This window comes from Myotis lucifugus, unplaced genomic scaffold (genome assembly GCF_000147115.1).
Source record: "Myotis lucifugus unplaced genomic scaffold, Myoluc2.0 scaffold_187, whole genome shotgun sequence".
In the NCBI taxonomy this organism is placed as follows: domain Eukaryota; kingdom Metazoa; phylum Chordata; class Mammalia; order Chiroptera; family Vespertilionidae; genus Myotis; species Myotis lucifugus.
Window position 1 is genome coordinate 589,589 of NW_005871235.1, and position 27,912 is coordinate 617,500.

The 27,912-nt window shown below is 39.4% G+C and overlaps 1 protein-coding gene across 1 annotated transcript in view; it reads right to left on the bottom strand.

Moving 5' to 3' along the window:
- The window catches only part of EYS (eyes shut homolog (Drosophila)), a 1,189,235-nt gene that overhangs the window by 9,182 nt on the left and 1,152,141 nt on the right, over positions 1-27,912 (bottom strand). The window contains 2 exon segments of the mRNA XM_006096829.1: positions 22,522-22,570; positions 23,188-23,360. Coding sequence (XP_006096891.1) covers positions 22,522-22,570; positions 23,188-23,360 — 222 coding nt within the window.

Below are 27,912 nucleotides of genomic sequence, written 5' to 3' on the forward strand. Positions count from 1 at the left end.
TACTAAATTTAATGGAAAATTACTTTCTCCAGAGATCCTAGTTATGCATGTTGGAGTAAATATAGCCTTTTAAATAATTGTTTCTATTTAAATTAGAATAGTTACATGCAAACCAAATCAAACCCGATTTCATTTTATCGCCATGTACAAAAATTAATTCAAAAGTATCAAACACCTAAACATATGATGCAGAACTATAAATCACATTGAAAAAAATATAGGTACCAAACTTATGAATCTGGGTGACAGAGAACATTTCATGGACTTGACCCTAAAGGCAAGGGAGGTAAAGGCAAAAATAAATGAATGGGGACTATATCAAACTGAAGAGCTTCTTCACAGCAAAAGAAATAGACAACAAAACAAACAGTCAGTCAACCAGATGGGAGATGATATTTGCAAACAGTAGCTCTGGCAAAGGTTTAATTTCCAAAATATATTAATTGATAAAACTCAACATCAAACAAATAAACAATCCAATCAAAAAGTGGGCAGAGAACCTGAAAATACACCTCTTCCAAGAAGACATATAAACAGCTAATAGATATATGAAAAGATGTTCAACCTCACTGACAATTAGGGAAATGCAAATTAAAACTACAATGAGATACCACCTTACACTAGTTAGAGTGGCCATTATCAACAAGACAAGCAACAACAAGTGTTGGAGCGGTTGTGGAAAAAAAGGGAACCCTCATTCACTACTGGTGGGAATGTAGACTGGTGCAACCACTATGGAAAGCAGTCTGGTGATTCCTCAAAAAATTAAAAATAGAGCTACCACATGACCCAACAACCCCACTCCTGGGTATACACCCGAAAAACTCCAAATCATTTATATGCAAAGATATATGCACCCCTATGTTCATTGCAGCATTATTCACGGTGGCCAAGACTTGGAAACAGCCAAAGTGCCCTGTGATAAAGGACTGGATAAAGAAGATGTGGTACATATACACACTGGAGTACTACACGGCCATAAGAAAGGATGACATAGTGTCATTTACAACAACATGGATGCACCTTGAGAACATTATGTGAAGTGAAATAAGTCAGACAGAAAAAGCTAAGAACTATATGATTTCACTCATATGTGGAATATAAAACAAACTTATGAACACAGACAGCAATGTGGTGGATGTCAGAGGGAGGGAGGGGAGCGGGGAGGAAGGGGTTCTAATATGAGGTGACAGGAAAAGACTTGACTTTGGGTGGTGGGCACATGATCCTATAACTTAGTAATCCACACACGAAACCTATATGCTCATGTTGACTAATGTCACTCCAATAAATTTTAATTAAAAAAATACAGGTTTAAAAAGTGAGTGTCCTTTTGAAATTGTTCTTGTAGGAATTACTAAAGTAATACATATTCATTATAAGACATTTACACAGTACAGAAGAGTGTAAGATAAAAAGGTGAAATTTCATTGTGCTTTCTTCTCTCTTAATTCCCAGGAACCCCTGTTAATAGATAGCCAGACTTTAGTTTTCAATGCATATACAATGACTGTGTGTGCATATCCAGTAGTATCTGATTTACTCACATAAATGAAACCATGTTATAGATAAACTTTGCATGATATACTTCTTAAAAAACATGTTTTTATTGATTTTAGAGAGAATGGAAAGGAGAGGGAGAGATATTAGCATCAACATTAGCATCAACATGAAACAGAAACATCACCATCGATCAGCTGCCTCCTGCATGCCCCCTACTGAGGATCAAGCCAAAACCCAGGCATGTGCCTAACTGGAATTGAACCCGTGACTTCTTGGTGCATGGGTCAAGACCCTCAACCACTGAGCCACACCGGCTTGGCTACAATATACTTTTTCCACTCAATAATTTATTTTCATGAAAGTTTGATGTTAGCACATTTTACCTACTGTTTCAATGCTTAGTCAATACCTTTTATTGCTGAATTATGATGATTTTGTACATTAAATTGTTACAGCTTAAGCAGAATACTGAAAGTTTTGATGCCTTTTAGATGTGAGTAGGTCTGCCTGTGGACACAGGCAGAAGCTACACAGAGGGCTTGAAAGAACTCTGGTTCAGTAAGTCATCTTCATTGTTCCTAAATTAACTGCAGAACATTTCCACTACTCTTCACTCTGAGGTAGAATTTGGGAAAAGTCCAGGTTTTCTAGTGACTCACAGTCATTCTGACAGTGAATCATCTTTAGGAGACTTTGCTAATCAATACAGGTTAATTAAGAAAAAACACCAACACCCCTTTTCTTGGACAACTCATTTACTGGGTTCTGGCCAATAGCCTCAGGGCTGGTCAGCGTGAGAGGCAGTTTCAGAAGGGATAATTCTCAGAGGAATAATAGCTAATGATTCCCGTAACTTCCAAATCACATAAGTTTCACTCATGACCTCACTTTCATGACCTTATTTGTTATAAAAAGGACTCCTAGAGAAATTACTTAATATTTACCACTGTTTCACAACATGGCATTGACTGAAACCAGGCCAATGCAATCTGAGGAAAAAGCAGAATGGCCTGGCTGGTGTGGTTCAGTGGTTGAGCATTGACCTATGACCCAAGAGGTTTCCAGGTTCAATTCCAGGTCAGGGCACATGCCCAGGTTGCGGGCTCAATCTCTGGTGGTGGTGGTGGGGGGGAGGGCGGTGTGCGGGAGGTAGCCAATCGATGTGTCTCTCTCATCAATATTTCTATCTCTCTATCCTTCTCCCTTCCTCTCTCTCTAAAATCAATAGAAACATATTTAAAAGAAAAGAAAAAAGAAAGCAGAATGGGCTGATTCATGAGGTGTAAACACTTGGATTGCAATGGTCCGTTACCTGACTAAAAGAACCCATAGATTTCTAAAACAACAATATTTTGAGTAAATATAGGGATGGGCAAAAGTGGGTTTACAGTTGTGAGTATGCAAAACACAAACTTTATTCTTGTATTATTATTTATTAATTATTGTATTATTTTCTATATGAACAACTGTTAAGCCTATTTCCCCCCACCCCTGTAGATCTCTTCAAAACACTTCAGAGTAGGTGATATGGGACATCAGAGGAAGACATTTTTAGCATGAGCAAAGATTGCTTTAGGAAGAGCACAGGTTGGCATATTATCAAAGATCGCGGGAAAGATGTGAGGACTTGGAAAAGATGTACTGAAAGGGCTGGACTTGATAGGAGGCACTCAGAAAGTAGCTTGACTTTTCCCCCTATGGTTGCCCTTTAGACATGCTCTGTGGGATCTTTTATTCTCATTCCCGGTGATATCCCGGGCAAATTCCTTAGCTTTTTGACCATTTTCAGGTCACATTTTCAGGTATTATGAAATCCCATTCAATTTGAATTAATTCAATTCTTTCTCCATAGCTCAGATTGAGCTTGGAAAATGAAATCAGGGGGAGAGGGGTGTTTTATTTTTGGTTTGTGCTAATGCTTGCTCTCCCCCTTCACCTCGCTGCTTTGCTGCTTTTAGCTTTTCCAAGATGACACTGAGGATCAGTGATAAGACCGGAAGGGTCTTTCTTGTCTGCTGCTGTTTATCATCTCTCTCAGCTGTCTAATGTCCTCCGTCGCATCAGACAGTCCTTTGGACCTTTCCGTGTCCTTCCACCAGGGCACTTCTGACCTGCAGCTCCTGACAAGGTTCATCAAGGCTGATGAACCTTAGCAGCATCTTTAGTCAACTTCAAGTTTGTAGAATATGGTCACTTTGATCTTCTTAAAATTCATATTGCTGAAATGTCAAATTTGGGACTGCACTTGCATGGAAATCTAACAAAACCCACTGGTTGACTGTAATTTTTTAGAGTGTGGTCCCAGGGCCTGTGCACCCCTATTCCAGTTTACTTTGTTTCCAGAGTCTCTTTAAGTGCTCTGTGTGGTTGGGCATCATATCCTGCCTGAGTGACTCTCTGTAATGGTCATGATCTACCAACGTTATGTGAAGGATCTTATAGTTGAGACTCAGAAAATTCAAAAGACATAGTCCCCAGGAAGGGATCATTAAACATTTCAGGTTTTACAGTGTCGGATTTTACTTATTTTTAAAAAAATATTTTTGTTGATTTCAGAGAGGAAGGGAAAAGGAGAGAGAGAGAGAAACATCAATGCTGGTACAATATTTGCAAATCAATAAATGTGATACATCACATAAACAAACTGAAAGACAAAAATCACATGACCATATCAATAGACCCAGAAAAAGCATTCAACAAAATCCAACACCCATCTATATACTAGTATATAAAAGCCTAAGCCACCTTTATGACCGAACGACCAGAATGACCAGTTGCTATGATGCTCACTGACCACCAGGGGGCAGACGCTCGATGCCTCTCCTGCCGCCACAGCAGTGCTACCAAGCGGTGGCAGCAGCAAGCACAGCAGGCCGGGATGAGCAGCTGCAGAGCTGTGCCCAGCCCTGACTGGGGCTCCTCCCTGGCCACTTGCTGCTTCGTCACTGCTACATCCCCTGAGGGGTCCCAGATTGCGAGAGGACGCAGGCCAGGCTGAGGGACCCCACTCATGCATGCATCCGTGCACCAGGCCTCTAGTTTTTGATAAAAACTCTCAGCAAAGTGGGAACAGAGGGAGCATTATCTCAACATGATAAAGGTCAATATGACAAACCTACAGCCAACATCATACTCAATGGGCAAAAACTAAAACTATTTCCCCTAAGAACAGGAACAAGACAGGGATGCCTGCTTTCACCACTCTTATTCAACATAGTACTGGGAGTCCTAGCTACAGTGATCATCAAGAAGAAGAAATAAAAGGCATCCAAATTGGAAAGGAGGAAGTAAAACTCTCATTACGTGCAGATGACATGATACTGATATAAAAAACCCTAAAGACTCCACCATAAAACTACTAGATTTAATCAACGAATTTGGCAATGAAGCAGGATACAAAAAAGAAAAAAAAAGAAACATTAATGATGAGAGAGAATCATTGATCAGCTGCCTTTTGCACGCCCCCTCCTGGGGATTGAGCCCTCAACCTGGGCATGTGCCCTTGACTGGAATGAATCCGGGACCCTGAAAGTTCACAGGCTGATGCTCTATCCACTGAGCCAAACCAGCTAGGGCTTTACTTACTGTATTTTAGAAAATATTTTTATTGATTTTTTACAGAGAGAGGAAGGGACACAAAGAGAGAGAAACATCGATGTGAGAGTGAAATGTCAATCAGCTTCCTGCAGCACGCCCCCTACCGGGATCAAGCCAGAAATGCAGGCATGTGCCCTAACCAGGAATTGAACTGGCAACCTTCGGTGCCAGCACAACACCTAACCAACTGAGGTACACCAGCCAGGACAGATTTTACTTTTTTTTTTTTTTTGCCATCCATATTAAAAGTTTAAAAGGCAACTTAAAGAATTAAAAAACCCTCTCAGCTATTTCCATTGTAAGATATTTTTGTGTGAAATTCTCCTGGTCTTTGTTATTGGGATATGAGGTGTGGAAATCATGAAGGCTGCTCACCTAACATTTCAGGTTTTCTCTCCTTTTCAGCACATAATAGGATTGAACTTTCCTGTCCCTTTTGAGGGGCCAGAACCAGGGTAAAGCTTTGCATTACCTTTCCTAGGCTCAGTGATTGTAGAAGCATCAGACATACAAACAGACAAACAGACAAACTCCACAAAAAGCCTCCATCTACCTGAGTCCCTGAGTAGTTTGAGAAAAGCCTCCTTGATGACGCAAAGTGTGAGCAAGAAACACACTTTTGTTTGTTAAGACACTGAAATTTTGGGATTGTTTCTCACTGCATCATAACCTAGCCTTACATGATTAGTCTAGACCAGTGGTTCTCAACCTTCCTAATGCCGCGACCCTTTAATACAGTTCCTCATGTTGTGGTGACCCCCAATTTCATTGTTACAAATTGAACATAATTAAAGCATGGTGATTAATCACAAAAACAATATGTAATTATATATGTGTTTTCCGATGGTCTTAGGCGACCCCTGTGAAAGGATCGTTCGACCCCCAAAGGGGTTGCGACCCACAGGTTGAGAACCGCTGGTCTAGACAGTTTATGAAGATCAGCAGAAAAAAAAGTCTTAACAAGAAACGTTTCATATTTAAAAGTACCAACTGTCATGTTATAATTAAGTGAAATAATCTCTGCTAAACTAAAACACAGAAAGAAGAAAATGACTACTGCATTTAGTGTCAATGTTCTGAGGACAAACAATACCATATTCTTGTTTACTATAAATGGATAAAAATATTAGAAACAAGAAACCTAGGAGATATATGGTAGCATCAGCTATGATGAAGGATCTTCAATTTTGCACATTTTTTTCTTCCTCTGGAAAGAAAAATTCTAAAATTCTTTCAATATTATTCAGAGAGAATCTGGGGACATAAATGTGTTTATTGGCAAGGTATAAAACCAATCCAGGAAAATAAAATTACCAGCTTAATAAAATTATTGCACACATTCTTTAAAAAATTATTCTTACTCATTTACTTGGAAATAATTTCAAATCTATAGAAAACTGAAAAAAAATAGGACAAAGAATATTGTACCCAACTTCACCTTTTGTTAATATTCTGCTGCTTTACCTAGTTCTATCTATTGATCTATCTAATATTTTTCAATCACTTGCAAGTTCCATACATCATGACTCCTTGTACCTAACAATTTAGAGATATTCTCTTATATAACCACAGAGCAGTTATCAACATGAATAAATTTAACATTAATACTATACTTTTGTCTAATATTAATAATCCAATTGTTCAGGTGATCCAATAATGTCCTTTGTAATATTTTTTCCTAGAGTAAGAAATCTCATCTAAACGAGATGTTGCTTTCAGTTGTCATGTCTCTTTATTGCTTTTTAACAACTAGAACATTTCCACAGCCTTTCATTGTCTTTTACGACATGGACATTTTTGAAGGATATTTTTTTCCCTCTGTTTTTTAAAAAAAATATATTTTATTGATTTTTTACAGAGAGGAAGGGAGAAAGATAGAGAGTTAGAAACATTAATGAGAGAGAAACATCGATCAGCTGCCTCCTGCACACCCCCCACTGGGGATGTGCCCACAACCAAGGTACATGCCCCTGACCGGAATCGAACCTGGGACCCTTTAGACCGCAGGCAGACGCCCTATCCACTGAACTAAACCGGCTAGGGCCTCCCTCTGTTTTTTGAAGAGAATGTTCGTCATTTTGAGTGTGACTACTATTTCCTCATAACTAGATTCAGGTTATACATTCTTGGCTGAAATTCTTCATAGATGATGATGTGTGTGTTTCACATAGGGAGGTGCATGATAGGTATTTGTCCCTCATTGGTGAAGTTAATTTTGATCTCCTTGGTCAAGGTCTTTACTGACTTTATTCCATTGTATATTATTCCATTCTATAATTAGGGCTTTTTTTTTCTTTCTTGCAATCATATGAAATCTATGGGGAGATACTATAAAACCATGCATATCTACTATTAATCAAAACTACCTCCTAGATTTAATATCCATTGATGAGTCTTAGTCCAGTGGTCAGCAAACTGTGGCATGCGAGCCACATGAGACTCTTTGGCCCCTTGAGTGTCGCTCTTCCACAAAATACTGACTTCTGCGCATGGGCCACGAAGTTTCAATCGCACTGTATGTGCACGCCCGCACATGGTATTTTGTGGAAGAGCCACACTCAAGGGGCCAAAGAGCCGCATGTGGCTCGCGAGCTGCAGTTTGCCAACCACGGGTCTAGTCTAAACCAGTCTTTACTTAGATGCACAATGATAATTTCCCAGCTCTCTGTTTCTGCACAGCTAGTTCTCACAAAGGTATGATGGTTGTTAACTTGATGTGTCTGTGAGAGAAGAGTTTGTAGCTTCCCAGTGAGTCATCTTGCTGACCCACATCTTTGCTTTTAAAGCACAATTTTTTTTAAAACCTAAAGCTCTTCAAGATTCCCCGCATACATTCAACATTTCATCACCTCCTTATCTTGGATGTCTGCTTATTTCGGTACACCCCTTTAATCACTTTAAATTGAACAAGTCCCATTGAAGGTCTTTTGCTACCAAATGTTCGTTCTTGTTCAGAGTGATGGACATCAAGATTTCTAAAATAGACTACTTTAATTCCCAGAGCATTTTTACCCTCCCCACCTGAGGATATGTTTACTGATTTTAGAGAGACAGAGAGAGACACAGAAAGAGAAACATCGATGTGAGAAAGAATCACTGATCAGTTGCCTCCTGTACGCACCCAGACCTGGGGATCGAACCTGAAACCTTTAATTGTACAGGATGATGCTCCAACCAAGTTGGCCACCTGGCCAGGGCCCAGAGCTTTGTTTTTCATGATGAACTCAAACCATAGTCTATTCAACAAGTAAATAGCTTTCAATCTTCACATACTATAAGCCTATGAGGTTATTATACTGATGATTCGTACAGACGCATATCTGCTCTGTTCTCAGAGAATTAGATTTAGGGCTCTCCATTTTATGTCCTCTATCTCATTACATTTTGACTTTAGCCAAGGTTCTGCTGTACCAGGGCTATGTTCTGTTCAGTTAGTAAAGAAAAAAAAAAGTAAAATAATTTAAGACTTTTGCAGCATTTATTAACCTATGATTGCCTTTAGGTCTATGAATAAGTGCAGGCAATTTTACTGAGGCGTCCTGGCTCATAAGTGCTCCTTTAAAGGTTTATTACAATAAAAATCTAATGGATAGAAAATACCTTTTTTCTCCATCCTTAACTATATGAAGTCTTAAGACTTTACCTCTCCATTTCAACCTAAGCTGTTTGACAAATTTTAGATTAACTGAGTAAACACCTTATTACTGGAGCAAAAATGGAAAATAAACATCCTTTCTCTTTGCTGGATTATTATCAGAATCTACTGGGAGTGGTGGGAACAAGCAATTGAACCTATTGGCTAATTGCTAACAGAAGGAATGCTTAAGTGTCAATTATTGAAAAAATAAAAATTATCCCTTTAGTCAGGCTTTCTTTAGCGCCCAGATGGATAATGCTGAACAACTCATCTTTAATTGTTTAACTCAGTTACTTGGGTGGCTATTCTGTTCTAAACAATCTTTGCAGACCTCAAGACGGGGCGTTAGTACTTAAAAGTTAAGTACTCTATAAAATCACTTGATTGCTTTATGATAGAGACATCTGGTGATGCCTGCTTTCAAAATCTTCTAAGGAGAGGTGTTCTACTGCATGCTTTCTGGAGCAGAATTTGGGTGTTTGAAAAATGCCAAGTTAATACAGTAAAAATACCCCAAAACATTCAAACACCTGGAGGCTAAATAGCATGTTATTAAACAATGAATGTGTTACCAACGAGATCAAGAAATAAATAAAAAAATTCCTGGAAACAAATGAAAATGAACACACAGCAACCCCAAATCTCTGGGACACAGCAAAAGCAGTCCTGAGAAGGAAGGTCATAGCACTACAGGCATACCTCAAAAAACAAGAAAAATCAGTAATAAACTATTTAACCCTACAATTAAAGAACTAGAAAGAGAACAACAAGAAAACCCCAGAGTAAGTAGAAGGAAGGAAATAATAAAGATTAGAGCAGAAATAAGTAACAGAGAGAGACTAAAAAAAAATACAAAAAAATCAATGAAATCAAGAGCTGGTTCTTTGAAAAGATAAACAAATTGATAAACTGTTAGCCAGACTCATCAAGAGACAACGAGAGGACCCAAATAAATAAAATCAGAAACAAAAGTGGAGAAGTAACCACTGACATCACAGAAATACAAAGGATTGTAAGAAAATACTATGAACAACTATATGCCAACATGCTGGACAATGTGGATGAAATGGACAAATTCCTAGAAAAATACAATCTCCCAAAACTAAATCAGGAGGAATAAGAAAACCTGAATAAGAGAATAACAATTGAAATAGAAGCAGTAATAAAAGAACTCCCAGCAAACAAAAGCTCAGGTCCAGATGGCTTCACAGGGAGTTTTACCAAACATTCAAAGAACTAACACCTATATCTTCAAACTATTTCAAAAAATTCAAGAGGAAGGAACCCTTCCAATCTTTTTTTATGAGTCCAGCATTGTCCTAATTCTAAAACCAGATAAAGACACTACAAATAAAGAGAATTAGAGGCCAATGTCCCTGATAAACAAGATGCTAAAATCCTCAATAAGATATTAGCAAACGCATCCAGCAATATATTAAAAAGGTCATACACCATGACCTAGTGGGATTTATTCCAGGGATGCAAGGCTGGTACAATATTCGCGAATCAATAAACGTGATACATCACATAAACAAACTGAAAGACAAAAATCACATGATCATATCAATAGATGCAGAAAAAGCACTTGACAAAATCCAACACTCATTTTTGATAAAAACTCTCAGCAAAGTGGGAATAAAGGGAGCATTATCTCAACATGATAAAGGCCAATATGACAAATCTACAGCCAACATCATACTTAATGGGCAAAAACTAAAACTATTTCCCCTAAGAACAGGAACAAGACAGGGATGCCCACTTTCACCACTCTTATTCAACACAGTACGAGAAGTTCTAGCCATAGCAATCAGATAAGAAGAAGAAATAAAAGGCATCCATATTGGAAAGGAGGAAGTAAAACCCTCATTATTCGCAGATGACATGATATTGTACATAGAAAACCTTTAGGACTCCACTAAAAAAACTACTAGATTTAGTAAATGAATTTGGCAATGTAGCAGGATACAAAATCAACACCCCAAAATCGATGGCTTTTTTATACAGCAATAATGAATCTTCAGAAAGAAATTAAACAAACAATCCAATTTAATATTGCAACAAAAAAATTAAGATACTTAGGAATAAACTTAACCAATGAGGCAAAAGACCTGTATTTGGAAAACTACAGGATATTGAAAAAAGAGATAGAAAAAGATATAAACAAATGGAAAAATATACCGTGTTCATGGATTGGTAGAATCAACATCATTAAAATGTCCATACTACACAAGACAATCTACAGATTCAATGCAATCCCTATTAAAATACCAATGGCATATTTCACAGAGCTAAAACAAATATTCCAAAAATTTATATGGAATCAAAAGAGACCCCGAATAGCTGCAGCAATCATGAGAGGAAAAAAGCAAAGTTGGAGGAATCACAATACAAGATTTCAAGTTATACTGCAAAGCCACTGTAATCAAACAGCCTGGTATTGGCAAAAGAACAGGCATATCTGATCAATGGAACAGAACAGATAACCCAGAAATCGACCCAAGCCATTATGCTCAATTAATATCTGACAAAGGAGGAAAGAGCATACAATGGAGCCCAGGCAGTCTCTTCAATAAATGGTGTTGGGAAAATTGGACAGATATATGCAAGAAAATGAAACTAGACCACCAACTTACACCATACACAAGAATAAACTCAAAGTGGATAAAATACTTAAATGTAAGTCATAAACCATAAAAATCCTAGAAGAAACCATAGGCGGCAAAATCTCAGACATCTCTCATAGCAATATGTTTACTATGAGATATATCTCCTAAGGCAAAGGATAAAATTAACAAATGGGTCTACATCAAAATAAAAAGCTTCTGCACAGCAAAAGAAACCATCAACAAAACAACAAGAGAACCAACTCTATGGGAAAACATATTTGGCAATGATATATCTGATAAAAGGTTAATATCCAAAATATATAAGGAACTCATATAGCTTAACAAAAGGAAGATAAACAATCCAACTAAAAAAGGATCAAAGGAGCTAAATAGACACTTCTCCAAAGTGGACATACAGAAAGCCAAGAGACATGAAAAAGTGCTCAAGGTCACTAATCATCTGAGAGATGCAAATCAAAATGACAATGTGGTACCATCTCATACCTGTCAGAATGACTACCATCAACAAATCAAAAAGTGACAAGTGCTGGCGAGGATGTGGAGAAAAGGAAACCCTCATACACTGCTGGTGGGAATGCAGACTGGTGCAACCATTATGGAAAGCAGTATGGAGTTTCCTAAAAAAATTAAATATCGATCTGCTATTTGACCCAGTGATCCCACTTCTAGGAATATATCTTAAGAAACCAAAGCACTGATCAGAAAGAATATATGCACCCCTGAACTCATAGCAGCACAATTTACAATAGCTAAGATCTGGAAACAGCCCAAGTGCCCATCAGTAGAGGAGTGGATAAAAACACTATGGTACATTTACACCATGGAATACTATGCAGCAGTACAAAAGAAGAATCTCTTACCCTTTGAGACAGCATGGAGGGACCTGGAGAGTATCATGCTAAGTGAAATAAGCCAGTCAGAGAAAGACAAGTATCACATGATCTCACTCATATGTGGAATCTAAGTAACAAAATCAACTGATGAACTGAGTGGATCCAGAGACATGGAAGCGGGAACAGAGTGGGGAATCTAAGAGGGAAGTTGGGGGAGGGTGGGTGGGTGGGAGGTAAACAACCAAAGACCTTAAATGCATATATACATAACCCATGCTGAAGGCCTGGGTCAGGGAGGAGGGGGGTGTGGGGGGCAGGCTGGAGGGGGTCAATGGGGGGAAAAAAAAGGGACAGATGTAATTCTTTCAACAATAAAGAATTATTTTTAAAAAAGAGTGTACCCTTGAAACGTTTATATAAAAAAGAAAAGAAAAATGCCAAGTTAAACTATTTAATTTGCATAATAAAACATCAGCTTTGTCACCTATAAATCTGAAAAAGCATGTAGTGATTCTTTTAATTGATAACCAGGGTACCTGGACTTCTACAGTGACCTTCATTTTTATTTTTCAATCTTTGCTTCTTTGAATATCGAAAAGTTGGCTGACAACAATTGATATCCAAGAGTAATAATCTAATGAAAATATTAGTTAATTATTTCCCAAGCCAAATATTACCCCAGTAACATGCCCGATCATTAGAAACTACTTTATTCTTTTAGTTTTGATATAATTATCTTTACAGAACTATTACTTAGTCTTATGTTTTTAACCTTTATTGTGTATCAATGAGAAGTGACTATATACATAACATCTCTTCTAGAAAATTGTCATCAAACATAGTATAGATTATGCTGTTTAATTTTATTAAAAAATTGAAGCTTATTCAATTCTTTATTAGAGTTCAGTACCAGGATACGGTTATCTGTCCTAAATGGTATACTTTTTTAATGAGGCAATAAATGAGTTGCAACTGGTTGTATTCTCCAATTTCCAGGAAACTCAAAGCTAATTTTACACTCAGTTGCAATGCCATGTTTTAGACTAGCCTGTTTTGTCTTGCTTGTCCTTCCCTTCTGTCCTTTCCCACCCATTTCCTTCTCTTACCTTTTCTCTTTTATTTTCTTGTGAAGACGGCATATTTTATCTTTCTATCACTATCTTGGCTACTTTTTATTTTATTTATTTATTTATTTATTTATTTATTTATTTATTATTATTTTTTTTAATCCTCACCCGAGGATATTTTACCATTGATTTTTAGAGAGAGTGGAAAAGCGAGGGACAGAGAGAAATATCGATATGAGAGAAGCACGGCCCCATGGTGTAATGGTTAGCACTCTAGACTCTGATATGAGAGAAGCACATTGATTGGTTGCCTCCTTCATGAGCCCCGACCAGAGCCCGAGCCTGGGAGGAGCCTGCAACTGAGGTATTTACGGTTCCCTTGACCGGAATCGAACCCAGGACCCTTCAGTCTGCAGGCTGACGCTCTATCCACTGAGCCAAACTAGCTATGGCTTGGTTACTTTTTTTTTTTAAATATATTTTTATTGATTTCAGAGAGGAAGGGAGAGGGAGAGAGATAGAAACATCAATGATGAGAGAGAACCATTGATCGGTTGCCTCCTGCATGCCCCCAACTGGGGACCGAGGCTGCAACCCGGGCATATGCCCTTGACTGGAATCGAACCTGGGACCCTTCAGTCCGCAGTCCAACGCTCTATCCACTGAGCCAAACCAGCTAGGGCTACTTTTTAAACATATCTTTTACTGTGACCTCTCTCTGATGCTATTTGGAAGTGTCATAAGTAATAAAGCCAGGTAACGTGTTGGGAGACCCATGGCTGTTTCAGGAGTCTCAAAGACTTATTTGTAGAAGGTCTGGGAGCCTGCAGGGATTGTGCACGTGTGCCATCCAGGTTTTAATGTGCCATCTAAATGAAAGGCACACCTCCAGCTCAGTAAGCAAGTGCTGGTGATTTTTAACCCAGTGTGACTTGCCTTGGTCCCTTACCTTCTTTTCTCAAAGGTACTTTAATAATTCAGTCCTTACTTGGCATAAATTTCCTTTTCAGATGAAGAGGTTTACTCCCATTTGCTAGTGCACCCTTACATTCTCCCTCAGGTTTGTTGAAGTGGTTCTCAATCTTAGGAAAGCTACCTCACCATCCCATAGGAGTCTGCCCATATTTTACCTATCTTTGAAAGCTAACCTAATTTCATTGCTTTCTAATGACTTTTCAGGTTCCATGAGCCAGAAGGAATGCACGTATTGTCTAACAATACCCTGGAATATTTCTTCCTCTTTTCCCTTAACTGTTATTTAAATTATATACTTTTATTTAGTTTTCACAGACTTTAGCCTGGTCTGCACCTATGCCGTTAGCTCTTTGAAAGAAGGGACCCTATTATCCAGTGCTTTGGATCTCCCCATTTTGCTTTAAAAATTGTAATCATCTGCTATATTTCTATACAGAATGAGTATTGTTTTTTTTAAAAAAACAGTTTATTTGGTAATTTTGAAAAGCTTATATCTACTCCATAATAAGTTTTTACATCTTTTAAACATATTTTATATAATAAAAATTATTGTCTTTTAAAAATAGGAGTTCTAAATGCTCCAAAAATTTATATGGAATCAAACAAGACCCCAAATAGCCACAGCAATCTTGAGAAAGAAGAACAAAGTTGGAGGGATCACAATACCAGATATCAAGCTATATTACAAAGCCACTGTACTCAAAACAGCATGGTACTGGCACAAGAATAGGCATATAGACCAATGGAACACAACAGAGAACCCAGAAATCGATCCAAGATGATATGCTCAATTAATATTTTACAAAGGAGGAAAGAGCATATAATGGAGTCAAGACTGTCTCTTTAATAAATGATGTTGGGAAAATTGGACAAATACGTGCAAAAAAATAAAACTAGACCACCAACTTGCACTATACACAAGAATAAACTCAAAATGGATAAAAGACCTAAATGTAAGACGTGAAACCATAAAAATCCTAGAAGCCATTGGCAGCAAAATCTCAGACATCTCTTATAGCAGTATCTTTACAGATACATCTCCTAGGACTGTGGTCGGCAAACTGCGGCTCTCGAGCCACATGTGGCTCTTTGGCCCCTTGAGTGTGGCTCTTCCTAAGCCTTAGGAGTACCCTAATTAAGTTAATAACAATGTACCTACCTATATAATTTAAGTTTAAAAAATTTGGCTCTTAAAAGAAATTTCAATCGTTGTACTGCTGATATTTGGCTCTGTTGACTAATGAGTTTGCCGATCACTGTCCTAGGACAATGAAAACTAAGGAAAAATAAACAAATGGGGCTACGTCAAAATAAAGAGCTTCTCACAGCAAAAGAAATCATCAACAAAATAACAAGAGAGACCACTGCATGGGGGAACATATTTGCCAATGTTATATCCCGATGATACATCCGATAAGGGGCTAACTTCCAAAATTTACAGGGAACTCACACAACTTAACAAAAGGAAGACAAACAATCCAATTAAAAAATGGAAAAGGACCTAAATAGACATTTCTCCAAAATGGACATACAAAAGGCCAAGAGACATATGAAACAATGTTCATCTGAGGAATGCAAATCAAAACGACAATGAGGTACCACCTCACACCTGTCAGAATGGCTATCATCAACAAATCAACAAATGACAAATGTTAGTGAGAATATGGAGAAAAGGAACCCTCATACACTACTGGTGGGAATGCAGACTAGTGCAGCCTCTGTGCAACAGTATGGAGTTTCCACAAAAAACTAAAAATGGAACTCCCATTTGACCCAGTGATCCCACTTCTAGGAATATATCCCAAGAAACTAGAAACACCAATCAGAAAGGATATATGCACCCCTATGTTCATAGCAGCACAATTTACAATAGCTAAGATTTGGAAACAGCCTAAGTGCCCACCTGCTGATAAATGGATTAAAAAGCTGTGGTACATCTATATAATGGAATACTATGCAGCTGTAGAAAAGAAAGAACTCTTACCATTTGCAACAGCATGGATGGAACTAGAGAGCATTATGCTAAGCCAGTGGTTCTCAACCTTCCTAATGCCGCGACCCTTTAATACAGTTCCTCATGTTTTGGTGACTCCCAACCATAAAATTATTTTTGTTGCTACTTCATAACTGTAATTTTGCTACTGTTATGAATCGTAATGTAAATATCTTATATGCTATATGTGTTTTCCAATGGTCGCGACCCACAGGTTGAGAACTGCTGTAAGCGAAGTAAGCCAGTCAAAGAAAGATAAATATCACATGATCTCACTCATACGTGGAATCTAATGAACAACATAAACTAATGAACAAAAATAGTCCCAGAGACATGGAGACATTGATCAGACTGTCAAACCTCAGAGGGAATGTAGGGGAGGGTGGGGCGGGGGGAGATCAACCAATGAACTCATGTGTGTATGTGCATAACCCATGGACATAGACGGTAGGGTGGTGAGGGCTTGGCGGGGGAAAGGGGAGATTGGAGAGGGCAATGGGAGAAAAAAGGGACATATGTAATACTTTCAACAATAAAGATTTATTTAAAAAAATAAAAATGGGAGTTCTAATGTATTTTAACTTAAGAATCTGTTTGAAACTAATCCATATTTTAAAAATGAAAATGATCAAAATATCTATGTCAACATGTCCTACATTTGAGTGTAATCTGACACTTTTTTCTTTCCTCTCTAGGATGGCTGATATTTACAGGGTGTGTGCTAGGTATTTGGCTGGCCTCTTTAGACTCCTCATTACAACCTTTATGAGGTGTGCTAGCACTTAGAGAATCCTGCCTCTCAGACCATCGGCTTCACAACCGATGCCTGTGATATTCCTTGGTCACTGGAAGAGCATGGTACAGGAAGGTTCACTTTTAGGTTTCTTAAGATAAACTATGCAGATTTTAACAAAAGAAGGGCATGGAATAATGAGATGTTTTGCAATCTTTATATCTCCCTCTATGGTCATGAGAAAGTTCGCTTGTCACTTTTTAATATTTCTATTACAAACTAGAGGGAGCATGTCTCTCAGTTCTCCAAATTAGAAGGTAAAGTTTGTGGTTGGATCTCATTGCTGTCAATCATCTCAGATTTAAAGAAGGTGGGCAGACCTGCTTCAGGGAAAGAGGCAACCAAGTCCTGTTCATAGAAATTGATTGAAAGCAAACTTTTTTATTTTTGGTCTGCCTTCCTAAGATGGGGAACCAGGTATTTAGAGCTCAACATGTAAAACATTTCAAGGGAGGAAACTTTAGCAATAGTGGGCTGAAAATCCAACATGAGTGCTTTTTGTTTATTAATATTATCTTAAAAAGGACTTTGTTGAAGAAAAACCTCGAGTAGATGTTTGTCTTTGGAGTTTTTAACCTTTGTCTCACAACCTTATAAAAAGTAGTAATCATTAACTTAAGACTTGGCAAGGAGAATGGACTGTCCCTGAACTTTGGCCCCAAATTCCTCTACAGCGAGATCTTTACATATCCCCTTTTCACATGTGAGAAGTCTGATATTCAGGAAAGTTAAGTTTACTTGCCCAAGATCCAAGGTTAGGAAATGACAGTTGTGTATATTTTTTTCTAAGACTCACTAGCAACATCTATTCCTTTTGATACTCAAAAAGCATAATGTTGCCCGCTGGTGTGGCTCAGTGGTTGAGTGTTGACATATGAACCAGGAGGTCATGGTTTGATTCCCAGTCAGGGCACATGCTGGGTTTTGGGCTTGATCCCAATAGTGGGTGTGGAGGAGGCAGCCGATTAATGATTTACTCTCATCATTTGTTTCTATCCCTCCCTCCCTCTCCCGTCCTCTCTGAAATCAATAAAAATATGTTTTAAAAAAGCATAATGTTTGTATAACCTTTAGCATTGTTACATATAATTCACTTTCTCACTAAGTTTCACTTATAGTTTAGCAGGTTGTATTGAGAAGCACAGAAAGAAGACTAAGAAATTAAAATGTGTGTTCCTAGGAATCATAGCTAGTGCCCATTTATTTTTTACTTTTAAAAAGTATTATAAAACTGTAGGAATAGAGGATCTAGTACACATATAATCACACTAGAGGCCCGGTGCACGACATCCGGGGGTGGTGATGGGGGGAGGGGTGTCTCTCAGCCCGGTCTGCACCCTCTTGCAGTCCAGGACCCCTTGGGGGATGTACACCTGCTGGGTTAGGCCCGCTCCCTAAGCTGGCAGGCAGACATCCCCCAAGGGGTCCTTAGCACTGCCATGGAGGCGGGAGAGGCTCCCCCCACCGCCGCTGTGCTCGCCAGTCATGAGCCCGGCTTCTGGCTGAGTGGCGCTCCCCCTATGGAAGCACACTGACCACCAGGGGGCAGCTCCTGCATTGAGTGTCTGCCCCCTGGTGGTCAGTGCGCATCATAGCAACCGGTCATTCTGCTGTTTGGTCAATTTGCATATTAGGGTTTTATTATATAGGATTCCTGGTAATCATCACAATGGGATTGAAAGTGGGGAAACAAAGACTAAAGCTGTTTTTATTTTTCTATAGAGAAAGCAGGTGCATTCCCACATGGCTAAATGCATCTGAAAACCGTCACACAGCCTGGCCGGTGTAGCTCAGTGGTTGAGCTTGATCTGTGAACCAGGAGGTCACGGTTTGATTCTCAGTTGGGGCACATGGCCGGGTTTAGGGCTCGATCCCTGGTGGGGGTCATGCAGGAGGCAGCTGATCAATGATTCTCTCTCATCATTGATGTTTCTCTCTCTCTCTCCCTCTTACTTCCTCTCTTGGAAAACAATTAAAAAATATATAAAAAGCTATTGCCGGTTTTCTCAGTGGTTAGAGCATCAGCCTGTGGACTGAAGGGTCTCAGGTTTGATTCTGCTAAAGGGCACATACCTTGGTTGCAGGCTCAATCCCTGGCCCTGGTTGGGGCAGTTTAGGAGGCAACCAATCAATGTGTCTCTCTCACCTCAATGTTTCTCTGTCTCTCCCCCTTCCTTCCACTCTTTCTAAAATCAAAGGAAAAAATATCCTTGGGTGAGGATGAACAACAATAACAAAAGGAAAACAGGCACACAGTAATGATTTTTGAAAGCTCCATCTATAGTGCTATGGATGGAGCTATTATTTTGCTATTATTAGGAAGACCAAAGGCTTGGCAGGAGAGCACCCCATGTGTCAGGAAGGCTTGAAGAATTGAACTTCTCCATGAGCTTGAATTAATTGCAATGAAAACTAGGGCAATTCAGCGGTTCTCAACCTGTGGATCGCGACCATCGGAAAACACATATAGCATATCAGATATTTACATTACGATTCATAATAGTAGCAAAATTACAGTTACGAAGTAGCAACAAAAATAATTTTATGGTTGGGGGTCACCACAACATGAGGAACTGTATTAAAGGGTCACGGCATTAGGAAGGTTGAGAACCACTGGTAACTGAACCATAAAGTACCCTTGACATCAAGGGACTAAGTAGCTTAAACATGTGCCTGTTTCATTCAAAATGCCAGCATGTGCATGGGTTTCTTTACCTTAAGGAATGAGAAATGAATGGAAGGAAAATTGCACCATGGATGGAAAGAATGTAAGAAAAATGGAAACATTTTCAGTACTTGGTAGGCTGAAAGTTAAAACCACACATATTATGGAATCTCATTTGGCTAAATGTCAACGATACGCAAGAGCTAGAATTTAGTAGTATAAAACTGTTCCAAGGAAAAAAAGCAATTCACCAATAATGTGGGGAAAAATAAATGGAGAGGAGAGATTGTACAACCCAGGAAATGTTATATGTGTAGTTGGAACTAATAAATTCTAGCAGGAAAGAGCAATAACACAGAAGAAAAGAGCAAATGAGCAAAATTTGTGTGTGAGAAAAGAAATGGGACATATTTTCTATCTCAGAAAATAATCGTAAACCAGAATTCTGCCTAAATTGAATGCTTTAATGACTAAGCTAGATTGCAAAATATTCTACCCTAGTTTAACTTATTATGATTTATTTTTAATTTAAGATCAATAGTCCTTGTGAAATATCCAACCCAGATGCTTGCTGACAAGCATTCTTCATCTTCAGTTTCATTTTTAAAGCTGGTTTAGGGCTTCTGGGTGTTTAAAAACACTTCTCTGAGCTAGTTCCTGGGTCAGACAATGTGACAATTGTGAATTCATGTACTTCTGGAAATAGGCTCAGATATTTTGAATCGCTTTTGGTGGCTGGGATCCTTTATGCCATCGGGTTCAAGTGGTCTGTTGACATTTTATTACCACAGCACCATACCTCGTGGAATTCCAAAGAAGTTTGGGGTGAGGTCCCAGTGAAAGAAAATATGCTGTAGGTGAATGTTTTAAGGGACTTGAAGGATCACTTTTTTTCCCAATGGCAAGTCAATCTTAGAGTAAGGGGTAGATAAAATAATATTTTACTACTTAAATTAGAATGTTAGTATAAAAAACTTCCCCCGGCCACTCTCTTCTCAGACATATACACATACTTTAAAATACTTTAGACAATTTAAAATACGGGGACAAGGACATTTTATTAATCAATTCTGCATACCACAGACTGCACAAATTTCCACTTATTTCATGTGATGGCTAGCTTTTATATTTTGATTATGAAATCCTATATACTAAAAGGCTAATATGCAAATAGACCGAACAGCAGAACAACCGAACAACTGAACAACCAATCACTATGACCTGTGCTGACCACCAGGGGGCGTGCACAGAACATGGCAGGCGTCGGCCACAGCAGGATGGTGGAGCAGGTGAGTGGGGGTGCCAGACCAAGGCGAGGTGCCAGTCACTGTCATTGGGGCGAGCCTCTGGTGGTTACTGAAAATTCTTTGCTCCCGTGTGCCAAGGTCCCGCCCTGCTTCAGCCCTGCTTGCACCCGCTGCCAGCACCAGAGCCGCTGCTTGCACATGCTGCTGGCCCCGATTGCTTGGCGCTGTCAGTGGGTGTGAGCAGTGGCTGCCATTCCTAATTGCGCCTGAGGGCTTCTCCACTTCCCTCTGCTCCTGAGGGGTGATTGGGGCAGCAGCTGCCACTTGCACCTGCTGCTGGCGCCGGCCCCAATAGTTCCACGCTGTCAGCGGGTGCAAATGGGGCTGGCACCATCAGTGCGTGGGTGCAGCGGGGGTGGGGCTGCGGGCAGACAGGGGACCAGGGGCCGTGGTGGGAGGGGGCATGGAGGATGGGCTGAGACCTGTCCCTGTGCCCACCGCAGCCTCGTGGCCCACAGTTCCTTTCAAGGTGCATGAATTCGTGCACTGAGCCCATAGTAAAAATATAAAAGCTGGCATCATACAAAATGTAAAAGCTAGTGGTTTCATGGGGTAATGTGAAACTCATTGGATTGGCGGTATGAAGACTTATATCCTCCCTCAGTCCTGCTCAGTCACAGTTTTGATCTTAAAAATAATTAGGATTAAGTGATTTTTAAGGCTGATTTTTAAGGCTCTTTTCAACCCTAATGTTTGATAACTTATTTAAAGACAAATTTTGGTTTTGAAGATATTTGGCTTTTAGTGATTATGCTTTCAGAGACCACTGGAGTGTGGTTGTTGTTGATAAAATGTTACCTCTACATTGTTGGTTCCTATGTTATATTTACTAAAGGAATAGCTATTATGAGGGACTGCGATCATCTAGAAAATACAAGAGTTTTTGCTGATGATCTACTGTGCCTTTAAACTTCAAAAATCTGTCCTCCCCTACTGTTACTATCACCAGTCCTTATGTTAACTTGTCCTATTATTTCTCTCAGGTTCTAGTAGCTATTCCTATGGAAGTTATAGAGGTAAAGTTTGGAGTACTTTATTGTTCACTAAAATAAAAAACTATTTCTTAAAAATTGCCCCTATCCATTTTTACTATTTTAGAACTATTAAGTTGAAATCTATAACAGAGTTTGTATTCTATACTATAGGATGGGTAATAGAGATTCAACAACAATACACAAAAATAGGCACAGTCATTGCTCTCAGTTCTATGAAGGAGAAGGCTTCCCTAAAGAAGTAAGGGCTGAGTGAAAACCTGAAGGATAAGTAAGTGTTAGCTGGGTGTGGAGGCTGGGGTAGGGGTCAGGGAATTACAGGAGGAAATGAAATGCAGTTGGAATTCCTGCTTGTAGTTGACAGGCAATAGATAACCATGTTCCTTGTTCTGCCCGTGTTGGCTGAGAGGTAGGTAGTCTAGGAAGAGGAGCCTGAGCTATTTGGCTGCAAGGAGGACAGTGGAGGGATGACTGCGGCCCATCTCTATTAAGGAGGGAACAAGCCTGCCCTGTTCCACTTACCCCCTCCTACCCCAGAGCGTGCTTGTGATGTGGAGGAAACACGTAAGGTCTTATGAAAGCTACGAAATAAAGGGGGGAGAGCTCTGATCTAGAAGTACGCTTAGCACTAGCCAAGCCCATGTGGGGAGCACTCAGGAGACTGTGGGGAGCACTCAAAGGGCCCCAGTGTTAAGGATATGATCAATCATAGGTATAAGGAAGAACAGTAAAGCTGATGAGATCTGGAACATTGAAAGCTCCTTATCCTTCCCACTGGACTTGGGCCATTTCATCCCTCAAACTTCTCTCCCTTTGAACCAGAGCTGACGTATCTTCCTCTTGCTACTCCTGAGAGTTTTGTGTCAGTGGAAGGTACAGAAGGTACAGAAGGAAGAAGATCAAAGATGGAGCCTTGTTCTGAAATTGAGTTACTGCACTTAGCACAAAACATCTAGAATGTTTAGACTAAACAGACAGGGGGCTTAGAGTTAATAAACCACAACAATTCTGAAAACAAAGCCCTATTTGTGTACTACCGAACTGTGAGGACTCTCTTATCTGTGAACTATAATGTCACATATCCTGGGGAGAAAAGAGAGGAGAATCTTTTATTATCATATATACTTCATTTTACTTTTCCCAAAGGAAACTGACTTAGTTAAATTTGTGGACAGCATGAGCTGAAATTCGGCCTTACCTTGTTCACAGTGGACTCCAGTGGTTCCCAGAGGACAGGAACAGGTGTACCCATGAGGCAACGAGACACAAGTTGACCCTTTGCCACAGTGGTGTGGAGGGTCATGTTCAGGGTCACAGGTGGAAACTGTCTCCGTGCAGAAGGCTCCTTTCCACCCAGTGGGGCAGTCACAGCTGTAGGTTGAGAAAGAAGACAGCACGATTTGAGCACTTGACAAAGAACAGAGCTAATGACTGCTTATGGGACTACTGCACTCCACATCAAGGATTTTAAAAGGTTCAGGGCACGGAAATGAAGAGAGAATTTTACAAGAATCATTTCTTTGGACAAAGCAGCATTGTAAGTCTCTCTTCACCCCAAGGAGGAAGACTGTGAATGGAGTTGCTGCCTCCTAACCTTCAGCCTTGAGAAAAGAAATTCCCCTTGAGATGTGTTCTGTGCCATTGTTGACACCCAGGCCCAGGTCCTGGGGCTGCAGAAGAAACTGCAGACCCCTCCAGAGATGAGGCAAATAGTAGCAAATCCCAGGATGGGTGTGGCCCTCTGGGAGAGGCTCAGCTTGGGCACATAGGAAAGGGATCTTGCCCAGAGGGTGTCTTGGTGCTAAAGAGAACCTGGCAGTAAGAGGCAGTCACTTAATGACTAGAACAGGATCTGAGGGGTACCAGGGAGCACCCAGTGTGAAGAGAGACCTTGTCTGGGTTGAGAGAGTGATCTTGGGAGGAGCCCAGCAGGGGAGTCTCGGATGGACCCACTAAAGTTAGACTTGCCCGATAAAATGCAGGGCATCTGATGAAATTCCAGTGTCAGATAAACAATGAATAAGTTTTATTATAAGTATGTCCCATATAATATTTGAGTTATATTTATACTAAAAATTATTGTTTATCTGGAATTCAAAATCATCTGAATGTTCTGTATTCCTCCTCTTACGCCCCTAAATCTGGTCACCTTATGCTAAAGGCACATAAGAGAAAGGGTTAGGTTTACTAATAAACCCCATCAGGCCCAGAGAGCACTGAACTGTCAGGCAACAGTGTGAGTCAAGGAAGCGCCTTCCAGGATGTGGTGTGGGGCACAGACTGGGGAGAGAGCAGTAGCAGATTGCGCACACCTCCTTCAGAGGCCTTCCATTCATGCCACTGGCAGGGCTGGATTTAGTCTTGAAGACTGGAATGCTGTTAGTATTTTGAAGTGGGTCCTTTGAATCAGTGAAATGAGAGTGTATTTGTGAATTAAAGTGTCTATTAATGGAGTCAAAGCAGAAAATTCAACTGACTTCCCCTGTTCATTAACTTTCCTCTCACAGTTTTGTATGTAATAGTTGAATATTATTTCACCGAATGGATGAAATACACTTCATTTTTGTTGCCACTTTTGAGATATGTTTAAACATTTTCACATTCTACAAACAATAGTTTGATAAAAGTCTTGTAGCTAAATCTTTGTACAACCCTGGGATAAATTCAAATACCATCATGACATCTAGGCTTGGATATATATTCCAACCTGCCCTCCATAATAACTGTACCAATTGACATTCCCATCTCAGCGAATGAGAATGTTCCTGAAATAATAGGTGCATATATAATTGAAAATATGAAACATTTTTATAAGCTTCTTATTCTTTATAGACCCATTTATTAAAATGAAAATGATTCAGTGTCTACCTACACATATTTATCAAGAACATACTGATCTCAAATTCCTATGTTTTCCTTTTTATTTTATTTTTTATATTTTCTTTTAGTATTGGGCAGTTTAATCAAACTTATGCTTCACCAAAATTTCCCCTCCTCCTCCTCCTCCTCCTCATTATTATTATTTTAGTGTTTACTATGTGCATAGCGTGCACAGATGTGTAAGGTGTGAGTCTGCCAGCTGAGAGGAGTGTGCTGGGGGAAAGCACCGCTGGGCAGCATATGCTGAGGAGTCCAGTGAGCCGCACAGAGAATGCGGCCGGAATCCAGAAGCCAGCATGGGGAGGAACTCAGGATGAGAACATAACATCACACCACATGTTCACCAACGCACTGTTGGACTGTGGTCTAGGAGGGTTTGGAAACAAAGATTCTCTCTATCAGGAACTTACAAATAGAGGCACAGGCACATAGATACAATAAGCATAGAAATCTTCCTTCACCGTGAGCCATACAAACATCCTATTTAAGGAAATGGCAATATCCTCAGACACGTCTGTCGGTTGCCATTTTGTGTATGTGTATGTAATAGTTGTGCAAAATACAAGTTTGAAAAGTTGTATAAGGTTTTCCAAAACGGAGAAAAACAAAATATAAAGTTAACCTGCTACAAAATTACATAATGATTTTGATTACTGTTTGACAATCAGAAGGCATAAAATATGTAAAGACATTTTATACAAAATAGACTGGCCTACCAATTTCATAAAATAAATAAAAACTAGTTTTAATTCTTATTAAAGAATTTTTATATAAAATATTTTAAATTCTAATGTGATGACTTTTTCATGATGATTGCACCATCTAGTGGTTCATTTTTATCTTCTGGGGGGAAAAAAACAAAGCTAAGAACAAAATCTCATTGCATTATAGACAGTCATGGCCATGATAAAATATTTTTATGTTAAATATAGCTTAAATCACATTAAGCAATATAATAATACAGATACCATAATTTTATTTGAAAAATGATAAATAAAATAAGTCCTCATATGATTTCTCTTAGAATTTTTAGCTCTCAAGAAACCCCCTATATCTACAAAGATTTAGAAAATCACTTTTAAATATCATATACTACTTTTTTTACATTAGATTTTAAAAGATTTTTTTTGTCAGAATGATTTTGTACAAGCACAGATTTTTCTTTTTCTTTCCTCCCTTGCTTCTTTAGAACCTTGTGACATGTAGTCTCAAATCGTTTTTCATTATTCTCCACGTTGGGTAATGATATATACTACCCTGTCCTGAAGAAGAGTAGGTTTTGGAGAAGGATGTATAGAGGTGGCATGCCCATAAAGTGGAAAAAGTAGAAAAAAAAAAGAGAGGTAGATATTAATTCATTTAAACCAAACACACACGCACACACGCACGCATGCACATGGTGGGGCAAACGTAGGTTTACAGTTCTGAGCATGCAAAACACAGAGTTTATTCTTGCATTAATATTTATTAGTTACTGTATTATTTTTATATGAACTGTAAACCTACTTTTGCCCCACACCATATATTTGTACATGTTAAGTGTCTGCCACTGTGCTTAGCACTGAGGATTCCACAGCACAGAAGACCCCATTTCTGGCCTCATGAACTTGCTGTTTGTTGGAGGGATCCGATTAGTAAGCAGATGACAAGTGACAAGTAAGCAGATGACGTTACACTGTGACAAGTGCTAAAATGAGGACTATGGGAATCCACAGGCAGGACGCCTAAGCAACTTTAGTGAGTTCTGGGGAGGATTCTGCAGTGAGATTTGCCTACATGAACGAGTGCAGAGGGTGAGGGCAGTAGATTAGGCTGAAAGAGGAGACTGGAGGTCAAGGGCTTTGAATAACAGGCCGAGATAGTGTAACTTTTCAGTGACAGACGTATGGGGAATGATGAGAATGATGAGGCATATTTGAAGAATAGTGATTCCATATGTAGGTATGGGATGACTCCATGATGTAGCAATAAACTCTCTACTGACGGAAGTTTAATTTTAGTGGGATCTTATTCTATCTTTACCACTAGAACAGGAGTTGGCAAACTTTGCCAGTTTACAGTTTGCTTTATGGGCCATAAAGACTTTTTTGCAATGACTCAACCCTGCCACTACTGAAAGCAGTCACAGACAATCTACAAGTGAATGGGTGTGGCTGTATCCCAATAAAACTATATTAACAAAAACAGATGGTGGGCCAGATTTGGCCCCAGGACATAGTCAGCTGACCCCTGCACTAGATCATTAGTTCTGTGGAACTAACTAATTAATTCCATGGCAGCAGAGACCAGGTCTGCTTTCCTCTCTGTTGTAGTCCCAGGGCTTAAACAGTTCCTGGCCTATTGTAATTCCACCCCCCCACCCCCAGTATCCCGGGAATAAATACATAAGTAAACCAATGAGTCACAACAAAGACAAGGAAGTGGACGAATGCAAAGAGGCCTGGGCCTGAAAAGGGCTTTGAGGCTGGAAAGGTAGAAGCAAAAGTGAGAGGCATCCGGTAAATGTGTTGGTATGGAAGATGGAAGATGATAGCAGTGGCGAGTGTTTACTGAGGCTTAACATGTGCCAGGCACTCTTCTAAGCCCTTTGAATGTATTTACTCATTGAATCCTCCTTCTGACCCTATAAAGAAGGTATGAATAGAACCCTCATTTTACAGAGGAGGAGCTAGAGGGACAGAGAAGTTGAGCAAATTACATTGCCAGTAATTGGGGATGGGGAGTGCACACATTAACTGCCTTTCTATGTTTCTCAACCTCATGGAAATCTTTGGGGGTTTCAGGATTAAATGACTGAAAGAATATGGTGCCATTAGTGAGAATAGGGTATTCAGAGAGAAATATGGTTTAAAGGGAAAAAAAATCTACTTTTAGCTACAGAGTTGGAGGTAAGAGCAAGTGATAGATAAAAGGGCTATTTTTTTGGGGGGGGGGGTTGGAATTAAGTAGAATAAGCAGGCAAAGGGGCCAAAGCATTTACTATAGAATAGCTAAGAGTATTCAAAAGATACTGAGAAATCATTGGCATTACACATAGAACTAT